This window comes from Macrobrachium nipponense, chromosome 1 (genome assembly GCF_015104395.2).
Source record: "Macrobrachium nipponense isolate FS-2020 chromosome 1, ASM1510439v2, whole genome shotgun sequence".
In the NCBI taxonomy this organism is placed as follows: Eukaryota; Metazoa; Arthropoda; class Malacostraca; order Decapoda; family Palaemonidae; genus Macrobrachium; species Macrobrachium nipponense.
This window is the reverse complement of record NC_087200.1, coordinates 24,568,142-24,593,754: the sequence shown is the minus strand read 5'-3', so window position 1 is coordinate 24,593,754 and position 25,613 is coordinate 24,568,142. Positions and strand designations below refer to the sequence as shown.

The 25,613-nt window shown below is 38.3% G+C and overlaps 1 protein-coding gene across 1 annotated transcript in view; it reads right to left on the bottom strand.

Moving 5' to 3' along the window:
• The window catches only part of LOC135219172 (protein piccolo-like), a 478,963-nt gene that overhangs the window by 429,736 nt on the left and 23,614 nt on the right, over positions 1-25,613 (bottom strand). The window contains 1 exon segment of the mRNA XM_064255706.1: positions 4,018-4,074. Within this exon segment, the coding sequence (XP_064111776.1) occupies positions 4,018-4,074 (57 nt within the window).

Below are 25,613 nucleotides of genomic sequence, written 5' to 3'. Positions count from 1 at the left end.
TCAAGAGATGCGCAAATGAATCTTCAATAAAGGTTATACAGACGATATTACGCTGCCTTCGGCTCAGCTAAGTTTAGATGTGAACTTTCATATGGGGTTTACGCTTTTCTGCTGTTGTTCTTGTATCGGATCGTATGCTAAACTTATACACACACACACACACACACACACACACACACACACATATATATATATATATATATATATATATATATATAATATATGTATATATATATATATATATATATATGAGAGAGAGAGAGAGAGAGAGAGAGAGAGAGAGAGAGAGAGAATAACTATTCCTTTGATACGCAAAGACCATTCGTTTTTTGTCTCCAACCTACGAGTCAAATTCATTACTAACTTCATCCCAATGAGAGAGAGAGAGAGAGAGAGAGAGAGAGAGAGAGAGAGAGAGAGAGAGAGAGTCTGTCCAATCCTTGCAGGTGGATGGCAGACGGAGACTACAGCCTTCTAGACCACCTGCCGAGAAAAAGTTTAAGCACCAATCATATTATTAGGGGTCGTCAAACAGATGCATACAGTTCAAAAGCAGGCACTCTCCTCCTCCTCCTTCTTTCTTTCTTGAAAGCAACGTCGTCGTGCTTGCAACTTGGCGCTGTTGTTTCTAGGCCCTGGGGGTCTCTCTTGTCATGATTGGACAGCCGAAATCTTTCAGAAAGATGGTCGAAGTCATTTCAATTATTTTAAATATTTTCCGCAACAGCATGACAGCGATGACCATGGACAACTGAGTAGAAAATAAAGTATCGTCTTATGGTTAAGTAGTATTTCTGCTTCAGCCGGGGCAAACATGGCGATGTCTAAACAAGAAGAAAAAAGTGCGAGATGATTTATACTACACCCGCAAAGGCCCACATTTAAATCCCAGAGTCGAAGAGGAAGAAGAAGACGAAAACCAGGCAGCACCAAATGCCAGTCGTTGTTTTCCCCTCTTCCCTTGTTCCATTCCTACTTTCTCATCCTTCTTATTCCCTTCTCTCTCCTCCTCATCCCTTCCTCCAGCCATCAACAATAACAAGGGTCGTAGTGAACTAAGTCGGCCATTCTCCTGGATTTCAGTCATTTGGCCGACCTCAACTCATAAAGTAGAACAAGGATGGTGTGAGACTCTCTCTCTCTCTCTCTCTCTCTCTCTCTCTCTCTCTCTCTCTCTCTCTCTCTCATACACATCATCATCAACGACAGATATCAAACGGCTCCGGATAAAAATTAACAAATAAATTATCCAAAGTAGAAACAAGTGACTACCACAAATAAAAGACTGAATTAACGAATTCGCAGCAAAACAATATTACCGAATAAACTATCGCAAGCAATTACAGAACCAATATATCAAGCATCCATGGCCTCACACCGACAATGTACAGGATGTCCTGCCAGTATCTGCGACAATGGCGCAATTACAAACTGATCTTCCAAGCCATTCATAAGAATAACAAAAAAGAGAGGAATGTATTTTTTCCCAGAACAAGTTTTCATAAAACTCCCGCATCCTCCTTCCATTCATTCGTTCATCTGTTCGACGAAGATACAACGCGTCCACGGAGGGAGGTCATTGTGCCTGGCAATTCAGGGGTAATGAAACAAATGGAAAATAAAATTCTTATCACTATTCACTCTCCTTTCCTTCTTTCTTCCTATTCTAGACTGGAAATGCGAATTATCTCTCTTTCATCGCTCTCTGTCTCAGATCAGGTTCCTAAGATTTGATTACGGAAAGTAATAATTTAAATCAACGCAGAAAATGCATACAAATGAATGCATATAAACCACACAAGCACGCACACACATACACACACATAAATATGAAATTGTAATAGCCACAATTACCTCTCAACTTCTCACATTGTGGCTATTACAATTTTTTCATACATACCTGGCAAAAATGACCAGTAGATTCTACGTACATATTATATACTATATATAATTTTATACATATATACATGTATATGTTTGTATGACAATCTATTCATAACCGATATACTACACACACACACACACACACACTATATATATATATATATATATATAATATATATATATATATATATATACAATGACTTATGATAAAGAAATATAACCATAGAGAAACTGACTCATTTGCTTCGACCGAAAGCGTGAAGAAGCCAATTATCTCGAATCGCTCTTCATTAAAGGAGCTCTTCTGTTAAACCCTCAAAATATACACCGAATCTAAACAAAATACAAACCTTTCATTATACAGCCAAACGTCAACAATCTCGAGAGAAAATAGAGAGAGACAAAGATCTAACTCTATACAAATATTTATTTCTCTCAGAGAAATCTAACAAACAAACAGACCCAAACTTCCCCACACGAAATCTAAACACAACAATCTAACTTTTAATAAGGAATAATAAACATAACTCGAGAGCTATATAATAAATTAACAAACGGTAAATATTTACATCTAGCCAAAACAATGCGGGCAAATGAATACGATTTCCAATCGTGAATGCGCGGTTGGCTTTGCCCCGAGCCATCACTTATTCGAATATATATAAATAAGAAGAACGTGGCGTCACATCTTGACCTCCATTCAGTATTGATATCAAAAGCGGCGAACGCAAATCACATTCGGACTTAGGAACCGGCCTCACTACTGCCCCTACGGTATACTTTTCTATCTGTACTTTTCTCCTCCCTTCAAATGAACTCCGAGTCGGGATTTTTTCAACAAAGAGAGAGAGAGAGAGAGAGAGAGAGAGAGAGAGAGAGAGAGAGAGAGAGATCCCTATAACCCATTATAATTCAAAGTGGGTGTTTCGAGCCATTACAGTCATCCAGAGAAACAGTCTTGGTGTGAGCCTGTGATATGAGTTGTAATAAATCAAAACTGGGGTTCCTATTTCCCTCATCCATACTTATTACGGGGAAGGAGGATGTGATTCGTTATGATACGTACAACAAGACTTAATAATTCCCTTGACTGTGGGGCGTCCGCCATTTGGGGCCCTATGTCAGTGGCGCCGTAAGACTCACATTCGCCTGCGCCGGCCTTTATTTTTCATCAGAGGTCGGCACGCCACCATGACCCCTCGGACGGGTTGCGCTAAGGGCCAGATCCATTTGCGGGGGTGACCTGTTTTCATTCAGTGCGACTAAATAGGAAGAACATGTATTGTTAATATGCTTGTACGGAGAAGTTGAATAATAACTTCCAATGCGTTAACACAATGCGACTCGGATTCAGGTGGATGGATGCCTTTTCAGCGGACGGACCGACCCACCACCGACAGACAGACAGACAGACAGACCGACGGAACGAGCATATTCACGCCGGCGAACCTAATGTTGTAGAGCAATGTTAAAGAGCGCACAATGGTGACATAAAATACACAGTTTGGTCCCTGGTGAAATGCTAGACGGAGGAGACCCCGCGACAGGACGCCGCGTATGTTTGGACGGACCATAGACACACCCCCTTCCCTCCCTCCCTCTACCCCTTCCCCTTTCCTCCAAACCAAGAGAGAGAGAGAGAGAGAGAGAGAGAGAGAGTTTATAGAGAAAATATAAAAACAAAAGGGGAAGGTATAAACTCGGGCACTGTTATATGAAGAAGCGTCAGCGGCAAACGCTACCGCCGTAATCACTAAGCGAAGTAAAGAATTTTGCAGTGGGAAGCGATCACCAGTATAACATATCAAGACATACTTTGATATAATAATAATAAATATTAAGAACGCTGTTGGTGCGTTCCAGGAAGTCTACATGATGCCGATTGTTCGTATAGAGCTCAAATCGACCAGATGACCAGGTCGGTAAAAGAATGGATCAGTATTTGTCCTTTCTTAATAAGGGGATCACACAGAATGACCTCTTCAGCGCTGGAATATTTTCGGATTTCAGGAAACAACAAAGTTGTCGGAGCGTTCCCATCCAAAAAGCCTTCTTTCTGCTCATCTGTCCAATTACTATTTCACGGCCGCGATTTCTCCACTTCTCAACAAACAAAAATCAGCATCCCCTTACCTTAAAGATTCCATTGAATGATGAAATCGCAGAGTGAAAATTATTAAACTGGTTGCTCTGAAAAGTAAAGAAATCACATTCAGGAAGGATACGGGAGGGTGTGGTGTCAAAAAGGTATTGCTCATGGTCAAATAAAATGTGAAAAAAAATCAAAATCAAAATAAAAAAAAAAAAAAAAAAAGATGAAGAGGGACAGGGAGCCAGGCCAGCGAAGAATTTGAAGCAAACTAGGCAAACCATTCTGGCGAATCCAAGAAGCGTACAACTCACCAAAGGGCATGAAACAAAAGCGATTGCAGGTCAGGTCAAGGTTTAAAAAGACCTTGGAACAGGTCATCAAAATACAGTAAACATACGTTTGCATCTGCGTTTAAACGGTCCCAAGGCCAAATTTCTTTCTGCATGATGGCACCGATCATAATAGATTAGTATATAATACTATAATATATATATATAATACTATATTAAAAGTTATATATAATATAATATATATATACATTAGAGTATATATACATATATAATATCAATATAAAATATAAAATATATATTTATGTATATATAAAATATACATATATATATATATAATATATAAAAAATATACATATATATTTATATATAAAACCAACTAAATATATAAAATCATTGTGCAGTCATCTAACTCTTAAAGAATTCTTCGAACATGAATTTACAAACACATAATCAATAAAGTAAATTACGCACATTTATGCTCGTGGATAATGCCACATCTGCGCACATAAATACAAAGGCGAAGGCGTACACGAACCTGCGCATTCAGGCTTACTTGCACACACGTATGTTTACAATTGTTACGGCCATCGCTATCGCGCTTTTAAAATCAAACTAACAATGCGAGGATCGTGATAATGCAACCCGCTGAAATTCTGCACGGACATAAACACCTGGGAAAAATGGCCGCATCTAAAACACGTCGACATTCGCCGAATAAAGATAAAGAGAAACGGGAATACGGCATCACTAGATGCTGAGGTTGGGGTGGGGGAGGGGGAGGGGGAATCGGAGGTATAGGAGTGGGGGGAAAAGAAGGGAGGGTTGTTTATTTCGGGAAGGTATCACACCATCACATCCACCCACCACCTCCTTCTTTCTCGAGCCGCCGCTGTCGTCATCACCGCCGACGAAATCTAACCTCCTTGCCGACGGCCTCCCGCCAAAAGGAGCCACGCCCCTCTCTTTGAGGTCATCTTCGGTGTCTCTTGCAATGGAGTTTCCACTGCGGCAGTTCAGACGACAAAGCTAAATTTTAACAGACCACTTTTACTAACAATTTTGTATACACATAAAAGCATCACAAGAGAGGGTTGGGCATAGTTGTTCGCACCTTGCAATTGGGAACAACTGGACAAGACTGCGTACGTTAGCGCATAAAAATAAATAGGAGAAAAGATTGAGATATATATATATATATATATATATATATATATATATATACTATAATATACATAAAATTATACAACAGACTATATATATAATATAATATATATATATATTATAATATATATATTAAATTAATATATATATATTATATACACAAATCTTTTTTCTATTTATTTCAAGAGCGTTTCATATTCAGCAAACCGGCGAGAAATTGTGCAATTCCTTCAAAAGAGAAATCGAGGCAGAGAACTAACTAAAGCCTTGTCCCTTGAGGGACAACAAGAGAGGGGGAGAGGGAGGAAAAGGAAGAGAATTGGGGGCCAGGGGGGACAGGGGGAGAAGAGGGAATGAGGGAGGTTAAAAGCCAAACCCAAAAGGAAGTCAAGTGACTGGGGGAAGACATTCGATTTCACTAAATTTGTGGTCGAAAGAATCTATTTTCTTTACTAGCATTAATAAAAACAATTCAACAACTTTCAAAAATAGAAAGAAAAAACATCACAATTCATATATGCATCCAGTAAAAACGGAAGGCAAATATCTTGGCTCAAAACTTCAGTCAAACCTATCGAAATACGACATAATTTGGCATAATCTTTTTAATGATGATCTGCCCTTATTCAGCTCCAGAGATGACTGTCGATACATGCCACAACATTATTATCTTAAACGTTTCTGCGCAACACTTAGCGCCTAATAGTCTTCCAGTAAGATGTAAAAAACGTAGGCCTACTCGGTAATACTGTTACAGTTAAACTTTCTCCCATTTCCCTACAGGTTTATGTGATTTTCCAACATGCCTAATGATACGTTGCAAAAAATAGGCCTATGTAATGCCGTTACGGCTAAACTTTTCCTCCATTTCCAGATAAGTTTGTGACGAACATCTATAGCGCTAAAACAATTTTCTTTACCAAACGTTTGCATATTTAATAGCCTGAGGTGGGAATATTTTTCCTCTTATAAAAAAGAATGGTTCCATCTAGAATGTGACGCAAGAGGAAGTATGAAAATTGAAGTGTATCGGAGATTCTGCCCGTACAAGAACTCAAGCTCGGGACAAAAGACGACTTACAGGCTCCTTCCTGCAAAATTGCGAGACTGTGGTCTCCAGGTCTCTTCCATGCAAAGGTGTGTGCTTACTTCCGTTTCTCTACTTTATAGACCTATGTGCTCTTAAGGTTTAAAAAAAAGAATTAAGTGGAAGTGAGAGTGCTAGTACATAAAAAATGTGCATGAAAATTTAATGGCGTACGTGCAAATAGCAATAAGGTATTCTAATCTGACATCAAACTGTGAATGTCATATACTAAACAGATATCCAGGCAAGAGAGGAAAATGTTGAATGACCCTATCTAATTCTAAATATATTATTGTCTATTGATAATGTTTTAAGCAGGATATACTTACGAATCTATTCATATAAATGCACTTTTAACGGATGAAAACCTCTGTACATTTCTGACTAGGTTAAAAAGATATATAAAGGGCGAGCTATCATCTGCCGTTATTAATAACGTATAAAATATTATGTAATGACAGGACACAGCTTTCATTGTAGCGGTACCGAACAATATACAATGGTCACAAGTAGCTTGCATACGCGAACAGTTGGATAAAATGCATTATTGATGACGGTAGCCGCAAGTCCCGATGACAATGCACCAAAATGCGAGGAACGAGAGAGAGAGAGAGAGAGAGAGAGAGAGAGAGAGAGAGAGAGAGAGAGAGCGTAGGGGGGGGGGGGGGGGGGAAGGGAAAGGGGTGGGGTTGGATGTTTCTTAAGTCACCAAAATAGCGCATCACTGTGATAGAAATAGTAGAGTCAAATTGTTGACAATCGAGACTAGGAACCGAGTCACCGTAGCCTTTTTGCGCGCTGCATTATGGATGCACAGATTGACAATCTCTCTCTCTCTCTCTCTCTCTCTCTCTCTCTCTCTCTCTCTCTCTCTCACATCACACCTTATGTGTAAGGTAACCAATGAGTCATGCGCGTCGCCCTATTATAACGAAGGTCGTTGATTTCACAGCTTGTCTGGCCTTATATCCGGAGTTCCTTATACTGCTCACGAACAAACTCTACAGGCCCCAAGGAGTCACCTTTCCCAACGCCCCTTATCACTCCACCTGTGAACCTGCAGGGTGAACCGCTGTGACCTTCCGGCACTGTTTGATTAAATGATACGGTCAGCCCATAAACATGTAACACATGGCCAGGTTGCAATTAAACAACGTTATATCTCAGACGGCCCGTTATTACGTGAGGAAATAACGGATATGACGATCAAGTTGATAAATAAGGTACAGAGATAAATAACGGCTCAAGCAATACACGAGAGTAAATACAACTTAATAACGATGTATCCGTTTTATAAATATTTTTCAAAATCTAAAATTCTTCCATTTCCGTACAATAACGTCATAGTCCAACCCCTTCTACGCTACCTATGCTCTAAGCCACCCCCCCCCCCTTCCCCCCCCCCTCCCCCACACAGTCCAACCAACCCCCCAGTCCCACCGAAATCACCCCTAATTCAAGCAGCAACGTTCGGCCGCATATATAAAAATGGAAGCGCCGAAGTTATATTATTTACTTTAATAAAACTCCCGAGAAATATTAGGAGCCAACATCGACCGGTAAATAATATATAAAATATTGAGAACGGTTTGGCAAACTTCACCCTCCATTATAACTTGCGAAACATTATAAATAATAAATTCATATATAAGTGTTGCCAACAGAGGCACAGTGGTCCTCTCTCTCCTCTCTCTCTCTCTCTCCTCTCTCTCTCTCTCTCTCTCTTTCTATACTATTGAGGGCAGTATATTTTCCAGCGAAAACATGAAATGTATAACAATATATGATAAATAACGCCCAGAAAAGACGCAGGCTCGACTAAGCACACTTCTGAACAAATGCAGAAATCTTGTAGTTTATTCAGAGCTACGTCGAGTAAGTCACAAGACGAAAAATTATTCACTCGCTACAAAGAGATAGGTGAACGAAAGGTATTTGACATTTAAAAATGATCAAAGGAAGAATAAAAGAATAATTTAGGACGACTGAAGTTAATCAAGATGATGAAAAGTATTGAGGTAAAAAGAAAATTAATTCGAGAAGGTACAGAAGCTAAAGAAAATAACTTAGCTCCCGATTAATTGAAAAATAATATATCAAAATCATCTAGGGGAGTGTACATATAAATATAGTATATATATATATATATATATATATATTATATATATATATATATAATATATATATATATATATATATATATATATATATATATATATATATATCGAATGATAATATGATAAACGCTCTTGCCGGACGTTCAAAAAAAAAAAAAAAAAATGGCGACCCAAGGCTCTAAACAAAATCCTTGTAATAAAATTCAGTCAATCTTTAATATATATATATATATATATATATATATATATTATATATATATATATATATATATATATATATATGTACACTCTAGTGATTTTGTATATTATTTTTCAATTAATCGTGAGCTAAGTTATTTTCTTTAGCTTCTGTACTTCTCGAATTAATTTTCTTACCTCAATACTTTTCATATATATATATATATATATATATATATATATATTATATATATATTATTATTATATATTAAATATATATATACATATAATATATAATATATATACATATATATATATATATATTAATATATATCGAATGATAATATGATAAACGCTCTTTGCCGACGTTCAATGGCGACCCAAGGCTCTAAACAAATCCTTGTAATAAAAGTCAGTCAATCTATCATACATAACACTGAGCTGTTATATTAATTTGGCCATTTGGAGACTAGGCAGTTGCTCATTAAATATAATGACCCACTATCAAAATACTATAAAACATTGAACTCTACTCCGGCCCCCCTCAAACGGACCCCCCTTTCAAAATGGACAAATAAATCACATTGCCCATTTATCACGGGCAAGTCAAATTCAACGAACACTGGCGCTACATATGTACATACATGCACACGTGTAGACAGAAGGATGCACAAGCGTTCGAGAGAGAGAGAGAGGGAGAGAGAGAGAGAGAGAGAGAGAGAGAGAAACGGCAACATGATAAATACAAACATTTCCCACAATAGCAAATTAAAATCTTATGAAGTATTACCGGTTCAAATGATGACTGGGCATACATAAACTGACAAGCACAAGAGAGAGAGAGAGAGAGAGAGAGAGAGAGAGAGAGAGAGAGAGAGAGAGAGAGAATGGCTCGGCAAAATGATAAAAACAATCACTTCCCTTGAAAAGGAAATGAAAATCATATGAGGTATTACCGGTCGAAACTACGACAGGACTAACAAGCATATACGAGAGAGAGAGAGAGAGAGAGAGAGAGAGAGAGAGAGAGAGAGAGAGAGAGAGAGAGAGAGAGGAAAAATTATCAATAAAAATAAATAATATATTTCCCAAAAAGCAAATTAAAATCTCATGTGGCATTACCGGTCCGACCGACGATTGGGGCGTCCCCAGATGCATGTGATAACAGCCTTCCGGATTTGCTCATCACTATTCATTGAGGGCGCATTCAGAGCTCAGCGCACGCACGCACGCACGCACGTACGCAAATACGCACGCATTCACAAGCATGCCACATATTTATTCTTTTGAACCTTGTCACCCCTTCCTTTCTCTTCCTCCCCTGGGAGCAAATCCCCATAGATACTACAGAGAGAGAGAGAGAGAGAGAGAGAGAGAGAGAGAGAGAGAGAGTAGACCCAGGGCACATTGAGGAACTGCATGCGGAAGCACACGAAAAAAAAAAAAAAAAGCAAGTTCCTTGATTCGCGGGTCCCCGCTGGGAAGATCAAGATCGAAATGCAGGCGAAGTAAATCATCGCCGTCCGCAAAGCAAATCCCTGTCTGTCTGTCTGTCTGTCTGTCTGTCTGTGTCTGTCTGTCTGCTAGACAGCCGAAGTGGACTCCGCTGCGGAGTGGCCACAAGAGAATGGAAAGGGGGGAAAGAGGCAGACCACTCAATTGCACGCTATAATATCAGCAATCATGAAATAACTGAGGGAGGAGGAGGAGGAGGAGGAGGTGGAGGGGGAAGGTAGGTAAGGTCCGAATGCAAGCAAAGCACACGATCGAGTGAAATGCTTACGTGAAAAGATGGAGGAGGAGGGTCGGCTTGCAGGCACAAGAGGGTAAAAGCTATTTACACAAAATGAAAACACGCAACCGGAAAAAAAAAAAAAAAAATTGAGGGGGTGGAACGGCACATGCATGAGCTTACATGAAAGCATGTCCGAGGAATAACGCAACCGCTTCAAGTACGAACCCAAGGATTTAATTGTTTGATAGATCTGTTTGCTACAGGGCCGTGACTCTAGAGAATTTACACCCACTGCACCACACCTCTGGAAACGACTCAAACCAAGACTTGTGTAAATACAGAACGAGTTACTCATCTGCCCCAAGTAAGAGTCTAACATAAACGTCAAATATTCAAATGATAAATATTATATATTAATATAATATTTTTATAAATATATATCCGTAGTGTTATTACTAACAACTCTATCAAATATAAGGATGGCCCTTCAATATAGGTAATAATAATAAAAAAAGAGCGCATTGGAGTAAGCAATACAGACTTTGAGCCATAAGCACAAGGGAGTAATTAGTACTGCATGAAGAGAAAGGGCGTTTTCATATTTCTCTGGGGATGATGAGGCCTACTCAAGCACTCAGAGGGGGGTAGGGGGGCAGGGTGATGATAATTGTCTACAGGGGGCGGAGAGGAGAGGAGGGAGAGAGAGAGGGAGGGGGGAGGGAGGGCTATCTCCTCTAGATGGCCTTGGTTATACCATATAGTAAGGCATGGCTTGGGAGGGAGGGTAAGGGGTACAGGGGATATATAAGGTAGGTGGCAGGGGCACGCTGGCCAGGGTCGGCTTGCCCGTCGGAGCCTCAGGAGGCGCATTGGGTCGCGCATCAAACGTCAACCCTTGAGGAACAATAGGGCAGGAAAAAATAAAAGGGCATGATTAATGACGTCTTCCTGCCTGTAACGAGACAGAAAAGTCCCCCGTTCGGTGGAAATCTAAATATTGACCCGCCTTTCTAATACTTTCAAGCGAGCGTGAATATTATGAAATAATAACACGGTATAAACACTACAGCTATCACTCTAATATTCACTTGTATTTAACTTTCCACGAAGAACGCTCCACCCTCCCCCCCTTTCCAACCCCGCATAACACCCCTCTTCTTCCTATAAGAGGAGGAGGAGGAGGAGGAGGAGGAAAGTGGGTCCTTAAAAGGAGAAATATAGAGAAAAACCCTACAGAAAGAAAAAAAACCCTCCTCATTGTTATATTCTTTTGTCAACATTGCATATCGTACACCTGGGCGCTTTCCAAGTGTCAATAATAAAAATTAAACACACACAACTTGTTAAAACCTCATCAATGATGCAAGAGAATCTCCTTGCTTTCTTCGCACCTGAACTTAGAAGTTATTTGTTTGGCACACAACGCTATCCTATGGAACCAGGAGAGAGAGAGAGAGAGAGAGAGAGAGAGAGAGAGAGAGAGAGAGAGAGAGGAGGGGGCGAGAGGGAGAGAGGGAGAGTCACTGATGAGAATCCCTCCCATCCTTGTAAGATATTCATTCTCTCTCTCTCTCTCTCTCTCTCTCTCTCTCTCTCTCTCTCTCTGTCACATCCCTATCCCATCCCCCATCAAGGCAGATTAAATACAAGCTAATTTAAAGCAAACAAAATGATAAATGACGCTTTTTCCCCCCTTTTCATCTAAAGCACAAAAGCAGCCGCACGATGATACACGGCAAAAGCTGCAAGTGACTTCGGATGCTACGGAACAACCGCCGGAACAGAGATGTTGGTTGGAGCTCCGGCAGGCTCCGTGATAAGAACATCTTTGGGAGCTAAAATAAAAGAACTCTAGAAATGGGCAACAACAACAACAACAGTCACTGTCCGTTTCATCTTTAGACGGCTTAGCAACGAATGTAACCCCGGGTGCAGTAAATTTACGCAGCATCCGATGATCTATAATTCTATCCATGCATGTGATATGATCATGTATACGCGCACACACACACACACACACCACACACACATATATATTATATTATATATATATATATATATAATATATAAATATATATATATATTCAATAAACAATAATTCGTTTCTCCTAATAAGGGAATAACAACCTGAAAAATAGGACGCGCAAAGAACACTCCCACATTCATACTATATTATATGTCGTGAACATATATATAATATATAGAACAATATATTATATATATTATATAAATATATTTATATATATATTTACATATATATATATACATTGATATATATTATTGCGTCCACAGCACAAGCCGTGAAACGTAATATATTACCAAATGTCCCCATGCAGTTTGTTTACATAAGTGTTCGTTGTGAATATAAATAAACTAATGATGTCGAGGCTGCCTGACTAGTTGAACTGAACAAACTCCCCGAATGTGAATGGTAGTACTACCTTGGAAACTGAAATTAACTGTAAAAAATATTTTGATAACATATTTAATATTTATTTATAGTTCGTACATCATGACTTTTATGGCTAGATTTACTCAAGACGACGGGATGAAATTGATTTTGATATTTTTTTTATTTTTCAATTATCTTGAAGTAACGACCCTTTGCACCTTGATCTGGGATCATGGTCCGTCCGGCCGCTTATCTCATCCTCCATGTGAGTGAAGATGATGAATATGACCTCTCCATCATACCAAAAAGAACAAGAAACAATAAACGATATGCTAAACGAGATCAAAATTCCTGATGCCATTTCTTCCTTATTCTCGCATCAAGGTCGTATTTCTTATGTCCGTTTCGTTCTCCGCATAAGTTGGCGATATAAAATATGATGATAATGGAGTTCAAGAAAAAAAACGATAAAACGATAGTAAATGTAAGCCGAACGCAATTAAATCGAGTCTAAAAGATGATTCAGGAGACCGACTAGGGGTCGGCCCCCTTACGCTCCACCCCCCCCCCCCCCCCGCTCCCCCAAACCCCTGCCCCCTTCAGCCGGTACGAAAAAAAGGAATGCCCACTCATTAAAAGTGGCAGTAAATCCCGATATCAGCTCTATGGGAGCATGAGATGCTAAGCAGACCAATAAGACGTACACAGAACACTTCCTTACACACACTCTCTCTCTCTCTCTCTCTCTCTCTCTCTCTCTCTCTTTCATCCGTCTGCACAATCGGATGAAGATAAAATTCAACTGAGGAGTTATGCAAAATCAATAAATATTTAATAATAATAATAATAATAATAATAATATAATAATAATAATAATAATAATAATAATAATAATAGCGCAAGATTAAAAAATAGTTTTTAAAAAAGTAGAGTACCGAAGAGGTACTAAAGAAAAAAATTATACTTCTTAATACTTCAAAATTGTTTTTATATCTCCTATTAGAACCACAGTAAATAAAAGTATTTTCATATCTTCATACTGCATATTTCTATAAAAAAAATTACTTTGCTTTCAAACACACTGCTTTTGATTTACTTTCTTTTTCTGTTTGAAAAAAATGGCTGTTGGTATTATTCATCTTCACGTTGTACACGATGTTCAATGAAACTGGGAATTGAAACAAAAAGATAATTACAATAACAACAATTATAAAATACTAATAGTGAAATGAGACCTTCAAATGGATAAACAAATCGACAGTTATGTATGGGTTTAAATATTTCCAAGAAATAAATCTATAGTTATGTATGGATTTAAATATATTTATTTAAACACAAATTTATACAGAAAGCTTTCGGAAATCTGCTCGGCGTCCCTCTCCCATACACTACTATGGATTTGTTTCTCTGTTTGAAGACTCACAATACTGTGAATATCTTTCAATATTATTTTTCCTATTATCAAATAAAAAATAATTTTCACATTTTTATCCATATTTTTATAAGAGTAATTTCTGTTTCAGAAACAATAATTTTGTATTATACTTTCTATTTAAAAAAAACTGCTGCTGACATTATTTATGATGCTCCAAGAACCCGGAAATTATAACGATGCAAATTCCAATAACAATAGCTTTCGTTGTAGTAAAAGAGACACCAAAGAAAATATCCGTCGTTCAACCGTGGAAGGCGAACGAACTGAACGGTCCCAACCAACAATCCCCGACCGACGCCGCCCAAGTATATCAACGTTTCAGTGCAGTGGTCTCGTGGGTCCCCGATAGCGCTAAGAGAGAGATTATAAACCACCAGAAACGACTTAAACTAATAATAAATGAGGGGTTGGGGGAGGGGGCGCTTGGGGGCGGGGTGGGGACGGGGGGAGAGGTAGGGGGAGGGGGACGGGGAGGTCCTCTAGAACAAGCCTCGCCTTCATTAGGCGGAAAACAACATAACCACATCAACCAACCCTAACATATTCTCTCTCTCTCTCTCTCTCTCTCTCTCTCTCTCTGACACACACACACACACACACGCACACACACGTACTCAAACATATAGTCTGATTAATATCAATGTGGAGGGGATAGTAGAGAGGAATAGTGTCGTGAAAGGGGAAGTTTATAGCTGGCCAGGTACAGCATTATCCACAGCAATAGGAAACAGCATAACCACAGCATCTCTGCTCCCCGTTTCACCACTTCCTCTCTCTCTCTCTCTCTCTCTCTCTCCGCCCCCGTCCCCCAGCATCCCAAATGTGCCCCATTCTCCAGCCCCACCCCCAGACCCCCACAAACCAACCACCTTCCACCCTCGGCGCTATACCCGCAGTTGGTACTCTAAACATGGGCTGGGTAACACGATACCAGTGTTTACTAACTATTTGAATGCTTTTATGGCAACTCGGGTATAAACAGAGGCCTTGGGGCACCCGCTCATAAGAGCCATTCTCCTAATTGCCGTTCCAATATACATGGCTGCACTTAACAATGAACAGTTCAAGACTGGCACAGAGGCGTAATAGCTCAACTACGGGGCCCTGATACGACGGCGGCAGCAGCAGTTCGCGATCAGAAAAGACCGAGTGTCTTCATTAACAGTTCTCAGGTACAGTGACAGTTGCACCCGGAAATAGCGGAGTTTATATTCACATACACCAATGATGTCTACGATGTGCTGTTAAATGTATATTTTCTAATAATTCCTCAATCTTTTCCAAGTATTATATATATATATATATATATATATATATATATATATATATTATATATATATATATATATATATCTCAACTAAAAAATTCCCCTCTGTACATATTATTGAAAAAAATATCAATTCCGAGGTAGAGCGAATTAGATATTAAAGGACATTTGTAGCTCGAATGATTTATATAAATCACGGTGATGTGATAAGTATTCATACATAAAATTATATATATATATATAATATATATATATATATATATATATATATATATATATATTAAAATGCATTACGCCTGCATGGCCATTGCTCTCTCAGCAAGAAGCCCGATCATTTAAACTTTTATAACTTTCATAGCAGTCGGGATATAATTCGATGGGGGACTAAAGCAGTATGAAATTGCAAGAATAAACCAGAAGAAAGTGATACGGGAGAGAGGCCATTTAATTATCTACGCATGCAAGCCATGTATGTAATTTCATGCTACATGACCCTTCTTACCCCATGAGAGAGAGAGAGAGAGAGAGAGAGAGAGAGAGAGAGAAGAGAGAAGAGGAATACCTTTGGGAGCCATTAATATTATTATTCAAAGTTAATTGATTTAAAGGCAAGCGCGCAAATGGTAAATGTTAATTATACGGGCGCATCTCCATGATATGCGCACAAGCATATACGTAAGTTTCCCAGCTAAGAGGAATTAAATGACCCACAATCACCTTTTCCTGAGCGAAGACTTTTGAGGATGACGGAACTGGAAACATTTCAAGGCCACCAGGAGGTAAAATAAGCAGGCTTCCTTCTCTCTCTCCCCCCCCCCCCCCCCCCACAAACAACCTTCGCCAAAATCCAAGAAGGATGACGCGCGTTTGCTGCTTTTCATTCTGAGATTAGCAGCATGAGTGGAGGTGGATGAGTAAGCCATTTCGAGCACTCTTGCTTGCTTGGATGAGTGGGCTTGCCGCTTCAGAGAGTGAGAGTGAGAGGTTTTGAAAAAAAAAAAAAAAAAGTGGGAGGAATGAGTGACGAATGGCGGTGTCATGAGGTTGCATGATTCGGAGGGAAAACAACAGGAAGCGATTATTGAAAAGTTAAAAGATAAATAATCCCGAATGAACAATGGATAGAAAATGTTCCTCTGACATCCAAAAACATTTCATAAAACGCTGAGATAAAATATGTGAGAGACGGAAGTAAATTATGAAGAACGCGGACAGAGAGGAGAAAGAATGTCCAATTTAGAAATAAAATGGACAAAGCCGCTGATAAAATAAAAAAAACCAAGAAAGAAAGAAAGAAAGAAAGAAGTACGCGGGGCAAGAAGAGCATGAATCAGGACAGATTCTTCCTCCGCATCTTTTTCTTACCTTCTTCTTTTGCTGCTGATGCCTCCCCCTCCTCCGCCCCCCCCCCCCCCCTCCGTCGTGTTGCTGCTGAGAGATGGCAAGAAGATCTTCCCTCCTACCCCCCCCACAAACCCGCCTCAATAACTCCCTCCCTCCCTCCCTTTGCCTACCTACCCTCCTCCGTTGGCAAGCACATCCCATGTTGCTCTGCCGATGTGAGTCACAGGAAGAATGTGTGTGTGTGAGCGTGTTTGTGTGTTCCCGTGTGTGCGTCTGTCTGTCTATGTCACTATGCTGTGCTCCTACCCGACCTTGGGCGCGAGCGGGTCTTCTTTTTTTTTTTTTTCCCCCGATATTTTTTTATGAGGGTGGAGGGGGAGGGGGAAGCGGGTAGATGGGCCTTCTGTTATATCATTCAGGCGCTTTCCCCATTTTCTTCAGTAAGTGGGCTTACGCCAATGACTGGACGGATGCACGTAAAGCATCGAAATACAAATCTGACGGCGCTGTTAGATAAAAACACCACCATGGTTGAAGAAAATCCTTCCGACTGAAAGGAAGCTCTCCAAACACAAGACACCACTTAAATGAACTATGAGACAAGTCAAAGGACACCAGTTTAAAAACGGGCTACGGAAATGTATCATACGCTACTCAAGAACACTTACAAACTATAACTAACTTGCGAAGCTCTGGGGTCAGAATCATTTGCCCGGTTGGTTGGAAATCCTCGCGAGAACGACAGCTTCCCGAAAGGAAGCTGAGAAGACGAGACACCACCATTTACACGAGCCAAAAAACATAGTCGGCGGCGTTGATATCAAAGGACACGCCATTTTAAAGAGGGTACGAAAATGAACTCTTATAAACTATAACGGACTTACAAAAGGGGATGATGGGAGAACCTCCAAAACCGAACACAAAAGTAAAGGTAAATAAAACTACGACGAACTTATTGGACTTAGCAATAAATTATAAATTGCTAATGAAAAGTTATGGAGTTACTTTTTGGGTATGTAATGCATATCCCTGTACATGATTTCACCGTTTCCTGAAAGTAACCAAAATGTCAAGTGTATGTATCTATATATACACAAGGCCGAACAGACACACCATTACCTGGAGGAGGTAGAAGATACCTGGGCTCCTGAGTAACCGCAGGGGTAACGATTCTAGAGCACCCGTCGGAGTATTATAATTAGATATTAGCTCCCTAGATCGTTGGATATTATAAAAAAAAACCGTTAGGTTCACAGAATATCATGCATTCTTAAATTGCCTCTCAATCTGCTTCAATTCGGAACATATTGCGAATTTAGGTTTCCTTTTAAATGTATCTCTGTTATGAAGATAAATGCAGTTTTTTTTTATATTTTAGTGGCAAAAAAGACAAAGCAATACACATACGACTATAAAACGTATTCCTTGTACAATGCCGCATTTGCGGTTTATAAAATACAAAATACACACACAGCACTACACCAAGTGTTCACACTCAAATGAAATAACAGTAACATTACCAACAAGAGCGTTCAATACCTGAAATCACCGGCAAGGCTGAGCAATTAAACCTACAATAGACTCCTTCTCACCAAAAGTGACATTCCCATCCCTCTCAAAATGCATTCATCTTTGGCCACATTCAAGTAAAAATAAAATGGCATTTTCGGTAGTCCTGATCTCACAAACAAAGCGAAGCAACAACATAAACCTTCTTGTGAAAAATAAAATATTAAAAGATATAAACATCATAATTTTTTCTTGCGTATTACAGATGTCCACCGCTGTTACGACGCTAGTTTATAGAAATCAATCAACCTTTGCATTTTTTTTTCCTGTGTACTACAGATGTGCTCCGCTGTTGCGACGCTAGTTTATAGAAATCAATCAAACCTTTGCTTTTTGTCTTGCGTACTACAGATGTCCACCGCTGTTGCAACGCTCGTTCATAGAAATCAATCTACCTTCGCATTTTTTCTTGCGTATTACAGATGTCCACCGCTGTTACGACGCTAGTTTATAGAAATCAATCAACCTTTGCATTTTTTTTTCCTGTGTACTACAGATGTGCTCCGCTGTTGCGACGCTAGTTTATAGAAATCAATCTACCTTCGCATTTTTTCTTGCGTATTACAGATGTACGCTCGTTCGTGGAAATCAATCAACCTTTGCATTTTTTCTTGCGTATTACAGATGTCCACCGCTGTTGCGACGCTAGTTTATAGAAATCAATCAACCTTTGCATTTTTTCTTGCATATTACAGATATCCACCGCTATTGCGACGCTATAGAGTTTATAGAAATCAATCTACCTTTGCATTTTTTCTTGCGTATTACAGATGTCCACCGCTGTTGCGACGCTAGTTTATAGAAATCAATCAACCTTTGCATGGTAGCAAGCAGTTAATTTTTACAGCAACTGAAATACATGTATATAAACATCTCTCATGCAGACAAGAAGGTTCAATGACCAGGAAGCGAAAAAGTGGAGGGATTTTTCATTAAGAAATTTACATCGACAAATTACTTGCCGTATTCGTTAACAAATAATGGGAAGGCGACGACTTTTGAGTGAAATACATATAAATTTGAGAAAAGTAGGAAAACTATTAATAAAAAAAAAAAAGAAGAACTGTGCTAAATGATCGCATGTATACAGTACGAAGACTTTAAGTGAAAATATAAAGAATACCGGGCTAAATACTGAGATTTTAAAGTATATTAAGAAGCATTTCGGTCTAAACCCGAAAACTAATCGAAAACATGAGACATCAGAAGCCATACATGAAGAATTTACGAGTGCAAATCGTAAGTCGCCAGTCGAAAATCGCAACGACCGAGCAGCTCGGTGAAGGGGAACATGGTAGGCAGGAGGGGAAGAGAAGTCGCGCAGAGGCAGAGAGAGAGAGAGAGAGAGAGAGAGAGAGAGAGAGTCAGTCGTCGTCGTCGTTTCCAAATGTGTTTTTGCGATCTGCGCAATTGACGAAGCCGCCACCATCGGGAATTTCGTGATGTGATTCATGAAGCAGTAGTGGTCGCTGAGAGAGAGAGAGAGAGAGAGAGAGAGAGAGAGAGAGAGAGAGAGATTTTCAAATTTAAATTATCTCATTTCGTATTTAGTTGGGCGCTGTGGATAAGTCTTCTTTAAATGCATTAAATACACGACGTTCGCGGAAATTGGGGTTTGGTTCAATGCGCATGCGCGCGTGCCTTGCACACTGTCCCACACAAACACACTCACACACACACACACACACACATGTCCAGCCAATCACATCCCTCTGCGTGCATGTTTACTTGCAATATTCAGCCACATGTGGGAGCGAGAGAAATCATGCATACGAGTTTATAAGCATCTTCCAGACATTTGTTTTATACACAGACAGAGTGCCCGCACATTTAACTAAAAACAGGTTCGTATATATATATATATATATATATATATATATATATATATATATATATATATATATATATATATTTTTTAAAATGATGGGTTGGAGTATGAGGAGATTTGGTCAAATCCCATAACCATGTAGCCCACTAGATGACAATGAGTAAAATATAAAATTGGGGTTAAAGGGGAAAAAAGTACTTAAGCTGACAAAAATATACGAAACACGTACAGAGGAAATCAGAGGAGAACCTATGAACAAATAAAATCCTCTATAAAAAATACCAGTGTGATTTTCGGACCAGCCATATTTATTCAAGCAAGATGAAGTAATCTTCAACCGCTAATTCAATGTAAAATCGCCACGGTTAGCGGACAATTAAACACAGTGCAGAAACAAAAACATTGTGTGCGCATCATGATATATATATATATATATATATATATATATATATATATATATATATATATATATATATATATATACATACATATAATAGGTGTGTGTGTGTATGTACGTATGTATGTGTGTGAGAATGATTCATTCAAAACAAATTTCACAATCAGCAGAAAATATTTGTCTATAATCTTATACCCCTTTGCACAGGTCCAACTTTAGGCCATCAACTCTGCAGAACCAACCCCGTCCTCAAAAACATGTCGCAGCAGACTTCCGCAACATATGTTGTTCAAACAAAACGGGTCTTTGTCTGTCTGATGTTGGCTCACGAAATACTATAAAAACAGAGAGAGAGAGAAGAGAGAGAGAGAGAGAGAGAGAGAGAGAGAGAGAGAGAGAGAGAGTTTCTTCTCAATGTACCTCAAGACTTGGGCTTGCTATAGTAAAAATATTAAAAACACAGGAGCTTCTGGCTCGCAGGTGCAAATTCTAGAGCCTTAGGTGACGAACACGTAAGATATGGGGGCGAGGGAGGAGGAGGAGGAGGAGGAGGAGGAGAGAAAGAAGAAGAAGAGAACAGGAAATTTGGCCAAGCTAAGCGACACTGAGGAGAACCTAGAGCTATCTTTCACGCCCCCTCACTGAGGGAAAGGTAATGTATAAAAAAATTATAGTGTTTATCCTGAGAGCGAATGAGTGTATATGTATGTATATACACGCACATATAATATATAAGTATATATATGTATGTACTATGTATATATGTAAGTTTAGTCAATACTGGATGTATGCAGAGAAATTGAAAACAAAAATGATCTATTCGGTTCCAATACCTTTCTCGCTCCAAGTATCCAAGGCGCTTTCTGGTTTTTCCTCTCCTTTGCCCTCATAACTATAGGCTCCTTTACATCCTATAATTTAAGTTAGCCTTTTTACTACTTCTTCCATGTATCTTTAAAGTTCTTGCTATTTTTAATATGCTAGGCGAACAATTATTCTTACGCCTACAATTATACGTTATAAAGTATTTATTAAAATATATTTAAACGAATCAAAGACCTTCTATATTCACAGTAACTGCTCAACATTCATCTCCCTGACAAACCTTTCCCAGCTCTTTCACCAGTTTCTGCAGTGGCTCTTTAGTATCTCGAATCCAGTAATATATTATATATATATATATATATATATATATATATTATATATATATATATATTAATATATTATATATATATTAATTATATTATATATATATATATATATATATATATATATATATATATATATTATATGATATATATATATTATATATAATATATATATATATATATATATATTTATATATATATATATATTAAATTATATATATATATATATTTACTTACATATGTGTATATGTATGAGATGGGTACAAAAGAGATACAGGGAAAATATATTTCCTCAAGATTAAAGTAGGTCGCGTCAGTGCTGAATTCTTATACAAGGTTTTAACCGTTACTATAAATAATTTCATAAATATACAGACTGCCCATACCAAAGGTTGACGCCAAGATCAGATACTGACATAAGTACATTCTGTCTCTGCCAACTATATTTTCAAATTCTATATTCCCCTACGATAATTTTGAGAAATGAATCCCGTTCGTTCAATTTTTCTACAAGAATATGTAGCAACGTACGTTCTCATTTCAAGACTCATCGAGAGAGAGAGAGAGAGAGAGAGAGAGAGAGAGAGAGAGAGAGAGAGAGAGAATTTTAAACTTAACACCTGCTCGTACTTATAAAGGCAACAAGTGAGAGAAGGAAAGGAGCAAGATGCCAGAGACATACCACTAACGACATCACATGCACACCAAAACAAGCGCACGGACGAACACATGCGAGAGAGAGAGAGAGAGAGAGAGAGATTGCCCCACAGGAGGCGTCAAGCAGAGCCAAAATCTTCATGCGGGGGTGCCAACTCTGATACACTTGAGAGGTAAGGCAGGAAGGATGGTGGTGACAGAACAGTCCTGTTCTAAAGCACAGCAATATTTAATTTAGGCGAAACAAATTCATTTTAAACCAAATGTAATAGTTTCTCTCTAGTTCGTCCGTTTGCAATGAATGAAAAAAATATACATACATATTTTTAATGAAAATTGTTGTGGGAATTTCTACTCATCAAATTTATCATCAATAACTTGCAAATTGAAAACAACTGTAATAATTTATGATTTTAAAACTACCCTATCAATAAATAATTTGGATCTCCACGCTAAATAGCCAAGAATTCTTAAATACACAGCGTAAATTAAATACACAAATAAATAACAAATATGGAACGCATAAATACACCAAAATCAGATCATCCGAAGTACACCCATTCCAGTACACGATGACATCACAGGATACTTGGTTGGCGACAAAAGGAGCGTGCTTGCACGAGCACCATTTCTGCAACTTGCACAGTTTGCATCCGTAGAAATGCATCGGCGGTGGAATCTATCTGCACTTTTAGGTCATGATGCGCAATAATCGCCTTTTCTGCTACTTCACTTATTTATCTCTTGTATGAATGCCTGCTTGCTTGCTTGCGTGCTCGGCCTTCTTGGGTATGCTTGCAGATGCGAACAGCAGCGAATTATCTAATGGCAAGCACCTATCAAATGCTGGCCTTTGCAAGATTAATATTAAGAGATATTTCATGTTCCTAATTATATTCATGCTAAAAATGATATATTGCGGAAGCACAGCTCTCTCTCTCTCTCTCTCTCTCTCTCTCTCTCTCTCTCTCTGACGCAGTTCATAATGAAAATATGTTAGTGACTCCTATAATCAACCATAATAGCAAATTTGAACATAACTTACTTTCCATACCTCTTGTAACCAATATAGACCAGGCAATTTCGAACCCAAAAAAATTCTACAAAGTTCAGTCCATTAATTACCTACAGATTTGCGCTATTTCACACATGGTAGTACTTTTATTCAAATTTCTATACTATTAAGTTCAGCCGATTAACAATATACACACTTCGGTTATTTCACATATATGGTACTTCTATTCACGTATTTCCACCAATCAGTCTACTGAATAGATAGATTCAGAATCCCTTCTATTCCAAATTCCTGATGGGAGCACATTTCACTGAACGAGATTTGGAGAGAGAAGAGAGAGAGAGAGAGAGAGAGAGAGAGAGAGAGAGAGAGGGAACTGCAATTAGTATATTGCCAACACAAATCAACACATAGTTCGCAACGTTGTTTTAAACAACACATAAGTGTTTGGATATTTATTCCGACGTCATTCGTTTTAGCGGTGTCAAACGCAGTCTAACCACCAATGACCGATAATGGTGAACTTTTTGTTTTTTTTAAACAAAAAACTATATATATATCTATATAATATATATATATATATTAAGATAAATATATATAGATATATATAATAATACTTAATATATTATAATTATAGATATATATATATATACAAACTTCTACGCGGACGCATAAGTTAAGTTATTTTTGCCTTTAACCTAACTGCAATAACAAATATAACACATAAATGTGACTACACAAAAAAACTTATATATATATAATATATCATATATATATTATATATATTATATATATAATAGTTATATATATATATATATATATATATATATACACACAGCAACACAAAACATATATATATAATATATATATATATATATATACATATATTCATGCCTGAATGCGTAACAAACTTCTACGCGGACGCAGAAGTTATTTTTGCTTTTAATTACTGCATAACAGTAAAACACATAAATGAACTATACATAAGTTAAATAATGAATAAAGCTTAGATTTCGCTTCATTCGTATCAAACAAAATATACTATGATCTCATTATTGGACACGAAAAAATATACTATATCCTCATTATTGGCACAGAAAAATATTATAACTTCATGATAAATTCTTCACAAAACTTCATACTATATTGTCACCTCAACACTTTTTTTATTTACTGCTGTACTATAACGTATTCTAAAATAACCCAAATAACCGGAGTTAAAAGAACAAGGCGTGATCCGACCTCCAGCTTACTTGGGGGCGTGTGGTAGAACTACGGTCAAGTAGTGTGTGCTAAAATCTACGAAAATTAAAATAAATAAGCTATAAGTTAATAGAAATAATTGCTCTGCACTGTTGAACATGCACATCAATAATTTTTTTTACATTTTCATTCTAATAAATAAATCACAAATACCCTACCCTAAAATTCCTGTATCTTGAACTCAACGAGAAACATCTTTTTTCAGACCTTTTTAGACTTTTTCACAGACCTTTCCTACTTACCCGCTCAACAACAACAACAACAAAAACAACAACAGCAACAAGCAAAGCAGTCTGCAGGCTTACTCCCCGAGTAAGCGAAAGTCGACGATATGCATTCCTAAATAAATACGGTATGAATTCATGCCCAGGAAAAATGTGACTTGAAGGAACTGGTATCCTATGCTTTAGGAACCTGTATCACTCTCGTTCTCGCCCGGGCATGTCTTCTTCCTTCCTGAAAAACTGGACGTGAATGGGAGAGAACGCTGGTGGAGGGAGAGAGAAGAGAAGGAAGGAAGGGGGGGGGAGGGGTTGGTATGTCTCAAGACATGCCTCTCCCGGCTGCCTCCTTCCCATGTCTAAATAAGCGACGCAATTGGAAGCTAGATATCTAACAGACAGAGCTCGCGTCCTATGAATAACATATTAGTCACAAATAAATAACAATTAATTAATAGGCAAAGTCACCCAGATGTAGATGGCAGATGTTATTGTACGTGAAAATTCAAGGCAATTTCCTTGACAAATGATATC